Genomic DNA, 5064 nt, shown 5'->3' on the forward strand with positions numbered 1-5064 from the left:
AAGGAGGAGTAGAAATCCCCTGCTCAGGCGGTGCCCTGTGAGAGGGGGATCCGCTGTGGTGGGGGGGCAAGGGGGTTGCATTCTGCTCGGGGGGGGAATCCCCCGCTTGAGGGGGTCGCATCCTGGCCTGGGGGGTCCCCTGTCTGAGAGCGCTGTTGGAGGGGAGATCCTCGCTGTGTGGGGTCGCATCCTGCCTGGGGTGTGCTGAGAGTGGCCGGCAAGGAGGAGGAGAAATCCCCTGCTCAGGCGGTGCCCTGTGAGTGGGATCCCAGCTGTGGTGGTGGGGCAAGGGGGTTGCATTCTGCTCGGGGGCTTCGTTCCCTCCTGTGAAGAAATCCCCGCACGTGCGCTTGCAACTGCACGGGGCGGGGGCAGCTGAGAGGTAAGGCACGGCGAAGGCTTTCCCCACGACGCTCGCTGCTCCGAAGGACGGCGCTGGACAGATTAACAAAATCAATATGAGGTAGCAATCGCAGAGAGCTTTCTTGTCTTCAGCGGTGTGAAATGAAGCGGGGTCAAATGCATCAGTGGTGCAATGGCAGTGAGTAAAGACACAGCTGGAATGGACTTGGCCAGAGCTGGCTCTTAGGCTGAGGAAGAGGTCTCCTGGGGAGGTCCTTATTCGCCATCCAAAACTCAACAGCCCTGTGCGGTAAAGCCCTGTAGGATAGTTATTTCTGTAAGAGCAAGTGCCCTGAACCTTTAATGTTGCAAGGCAGGAACATGCAATCTCCAGAATAACTTTCCCCTGCTTCAGATAACTGGCTGAAAAGTATTTCCAGAGTAAAACTGCTTAAGATACTGTGCATGTAAAATGCTTCTTTGGTCTTGTGTTTCAGCCCTTGGAGCCCACCACCCAGTCTCTCCATGTCCGTAGCCAGCAAGGTGAGTTTGCCGTCCTGTTACTGCTTGTCTGGGCTACGTTTGTGTTTATGGATTTTATTCTGAAGTTGTTTACTTATTTGGGAACATCTCTTGAGCTGCCCCAGAGTGAAAATTCATCCTTGTGGTATTTTTAGCTTATTTTTCTAAGGAAAGAAGCAGATGTGATTGGGTACTCTTGCTCTCCCTCTGTAACCTCTGAATTAATTTGTCTTTTCAATGGAATTTGTTCCAGGAGTTGAAGTTTCCTACATACAAAGTTCCTACGCATTTTGTGAAAATAAATGGCGGGGTAGAGGCCATTAGTGTCCCAACTAAGGACAAAGCTAATAAATTCACCCCACGCTATATACATTGCAGAATCCACACAGGATGTTGTCACAGGAAACAGCTTTGTAATTTTGCTGCTCACAGAATGTTTCTGCTCTGATCCTCCCAGGACGCTTGGGGAGAGATTATTTTTTTTTTCCTCCCCCTTCTTCTTCTGTAAAATAGGTGATTCTTGCCTTTTTCTCGAAACGCAGAGCAAGCAGGAAGGTTTGTCCCTGTTATTCTGTTCTTGTTTTTATTGTTGTGTGAAAGTTCTTTTACGGGTTTGGGTTTTTTTTCTTTTTAATAATTTGAAAACTGCTGAGCAGTTCAGGAGCCATCCTGGAGTCCTCCAGGGGCTCTAACAGTGGCCTTGTCAAAAACTGCCCAGAAGAACAAGTCTTGTGCTCTTGCTGCCATCCTTATTACGTCTGGGGGGGCTGAAATCTGAAAGCCCACCGTGCCCGAGAGGGACAGACAATTTTACGACTTGCAATGCTTTATTTGCTGCTGAAGTCTAATCTTTCTTATTGTGCCTGGAACAGCTTTGTTCCCTTTTAGTAATGCCGTTCGGAGTTGTGGGCAGTTGGTGTCCTTTTTATCTTTGCACTTCCTGAGATCTCACAGCAAACATGGTTTATTAGCTGTCACCATGTGGCCCGCGTATGTGGAGAGCTGGGTGGAGCAGGGGGAGGATGCAGGCAGGGCTGGGGCTCCTCTCAAGCGAACAGCAAGGTGTTTATGACCTTGAGGTGTGGTGCCGGGACTAATTAGTACCACACCATGTGTGACTCTGGGCATGCATCTCCTCCTTCTAGGAGCCGGTAAGTATTTATAGCCAGAAAGGTCTCGTGTGGTGCAGCTCTGCTGTTGCTACCTGCCACCGCCGCGGTGGTCAGTGGCAGAGCTGTGGGTGGGGGTATTAATCGGAGAATCGTGGTTTCCGTTCTTCAGAAGGCTGAGTTGAACATCTAGTTTCAGGTGTTTGTCATAGTTGAGAAATTCTTGCTCAAAACGTTTAGTGAATCCTGTTCTGTGGCCACGGATGGCACGGAGATCACCAGAGCCATTCGGCAGCAGCCTGGCTAAGTTGTGGTGCAAGGAGGGGGTGGTTCGGACCTTGCGCTTGTCTCTGCTGGCTGCTGTGGCATTCACCGCCTGAAACAGCCTCGCTGCTTTCTTACATCTTTAAGCGTAACCTCTTGAATCTGAAGACGCCGAAACTACCTGGAAGGCAACTAGCTTTTCCCCTTGGGATTGTCTTTTCCTTTCCCCATGCTAAGAGCCACCGGTGGAAGTAAGGGAGCAGGATTCTTGGTCAGATGCGGCTGATAAATGGAGTGCGAGCAGTTCAGGAAATTGAACTTCCCACTGCAGGAGCTCGGGAAGTTCATTTGTTAACCCTACGCAGCATTCAGCTCCATGACTACTGGGGAAGTCTTGGGGAAGAACTGTGCCCGTCTGAACTGAGCTATGATGAGCGATGGTTTAACTGAAAACCTGGTTTCCAAAGAAAGAGCAAAAAATGACTCCCTGAACACGCTGGCTAGAGTTATTTTGGTACTCTAAAGGAGATGCATTTGGAGCCAATCCGTGATGCACTGTGAAATTAGCTGTCAGCTTAAAACAAAACTATAAGATGGGGGCCCTGTTTCCAAAGTGTCTTTATGTAAAACAATTTTTTTTTTTATTAGCAAGGAGGAATTAAAGGGGAAAGTTGAGATGCCAGCTTTGAAATTAAAAGCCAGATGCTGTGCAACCGTCCTGAATTCCTACTGGAGTAGTTCCCGGGTTTACTTGCGTAACCTTTCCTAGTTCTCATGGTCATTTTTAGCAATTATGGATGGTCCTTTCTCTGTTCTGTGCCTTGCAAGCGTGATGGTATTTGGTCTGTCGTTTTTCTACTGACTAAGGGTAACTTTTGTTTAAACACAGATTTTCCAGTAGTCGATGCTTGTCCTGTCTGCTACCTTCTTTTGAACAGGACTATTTTGTTTCCTCAGCATTTCTCTCATCATGAGTTCCGAATTAAATGTTCCGGTGGATCCTTCCACTCCTGCTTGCTGCTCTGAACCTGGCACAAAAGGCATGGATTATCGGGACTGGGTCCGGCGCAGCTATCTGGAATTGGTCACATCAAACCACCACTCCGTTCAAGCCCTTTCGTGGAGAAAATTGTACCTGAGCCGAGCCAAACTGAAAGCTTCCAGCAGAACCTCTGCTCTGCTCTCTGGATTTGCGATGGTATGTGTACTTTGTAGCAACGCTTTCTGGATCGTGAAGGTTTTGGTTCTGTAAAATCATCTGTTAATCAGTGTTCTCCTCCTGTGAAGAAGCAGGACATACTGTTGTTTTCTGAAGAGGCGGGAGGCATCTGCCTGGGTGCTTCTGCTTGGCCACTGCTGAAAAGTTTGGGGCTGGCTCTCTCAAGGCAGCAACGGATACGTGAGCTGCCTAACAGTCAACCCACACGCTCCCAAGTCAGCCCTTTAAAAATACTAATCCCTTACCTGCAAATGATCCCAAGTGCTCCACCAGTGTTGCTAAATAATACAGGACCTGGGCTCTCCTTTGGCCCCGAGGCCGGTCGTCGCCGGCTGCCTTCGCGTGAGGTTGCACTTGGGCGTGGAGCTCCCCCGGGCCCCTGCGGTTGCTGTGGTCCTGAACATCATCTTAATTTCTGTATGTGTTTTTTCAGGTCGCGGTGTCTAAAATAAGGTGGAGGTTGGGTCCCAGTCTGCCAGAGCGGAGTTTGCATAGCGTGATCGGGGAGATCGTGTTATGCACTGAAGTGTGAGAAGAGGCCCTGCAGCCTCAGACCCGGTGTCAGAGGACTCTCTAGCCTGAAGGGGGACAAACCTGGTGTATTTTTGTCAGTGCTGCCTATTGGGAATAAACCCTGGTATTTGCTTTCCTCCGTGCAGCACTTGGGTGTTATCTGGAAGCTATCTGCATAGGTCAAAACCATGTCAGGGAGCGAGCAAATAAACAAGACAGACAGACAGCGGTCCAGTGCTCAGATCTGTCTGGGCCGTGGTGTTAGCAAACCACGGCCATGCTGGTGGCTTTGAGCCTCTTCATCTCCCCTCCGGTTCTTGCTTATCGGGAGTGAGAATTGAAATCTGTTTGGGGGAGGTTTTCTGCTCGGGAAATGGGCAGGTCTGGTGGTTCCGGAGGTCTGTCAGCTGAATGCAGAGAGGCAGAGGGCAGCGCCTGGGTGAGCGGGGTGGGATGTGAAGATCTTGCATCCTGCAGCTCAGGAGCAGGGGGGGGAAGACAGATCTCGGGAACTTTCCGGATAGCTTTCCTGGTTTTATTTTAGCTTCTTCCACTGCTTTTTCCTCCCCCAATCCCCCAGGATGTGAATCATCTGTAACATTACAACAGTCCGTTTGGGATGACAAAGTTGGTCACCCAAAGTGAAGCTGGAAAAACGCAAGCGGGGAGTTAAGTGGGAGCAGGCTGCAGGGAGAGAGGGTGCTCGGTTGCTTTGCGATTCCTCTCCGCTCGCTGACTGCGCGCACGCGATGCTTGTAAAAACTTTTCACGCAGCGTATGTTTATCTGTAACCAAGCTTGTGTGCTGAAATGGCAGAAGGTACCTCCTGGTTTTGAGAAAGTTGAGTGCCCTCCTGTAGATTTCTTTCACTCAGAAGCCGCCTTACTTTAAAAAGCTGCTCATGTGCTTGCCCTTCGTGCCTCTGGGTTACTTGAGTTCTGTGTTAGTCGTTTGTGACTGTTCTCTTTAACATGATTACTAGATTAATGTTTTGTAGTGGTGTGAACTCTTGCTCTATCTAGGCAGCGTGGTTACACAAGCAGGTGCCCGTGCTGGGGCGTGCTGTCGCTGGGACTCACGGGGGGGGGGGGGGGG

At 49.9% G+C, this 5064-nt stretch overlaps 1 protein-coding gene across 2 annotated transcripts in view; it reads left to right on the top strand.

Annotated features, from left to right (window-relative positions):
• Window positions 1-811: 811 nt before the first annotated feature.
• ORAI2 (ORAI calcium release-activated calcium modulator 2) overlaps window positions 812-5064 on the top strand; it is a 12744-nt gene continuing 8491 nt past the window's right edge. For both annotated transcript variants that reach the window (XM_009275405.1, XM_009275415.1), the window contains exons 1-2: window positions 812-885; window positions 3195-3435. In XM_009275405.1, coding sequence (XP_009273680.1) covers window positions 3208-3435 — 228 coding nt within the window. In that variant the 5' untranslated portion in view covers window positions 812-885; window positions 3195-3207. The remainder of the gene's footprint in view (window positions 886-3194; window positions 3436-5064) is intronic.

This window comes from Aptenodytes forsteri, unplaced genomic scaffold (assembly GCF_000699145.1).
Source record: "Aptenodytes forsteri isolate BGI_AS27 unplaced genomic scaffold, ASM69914v1 Scaffold347, whole genome shotgun sequence".
In the NCBI taxonomy this organism is placed as follows: Eukaryota; Metazoa; Chordata; class Aves; order Sphenisciformes; family Spheniscidae; genus Aptenodytes; species Aptenodytes forsteri.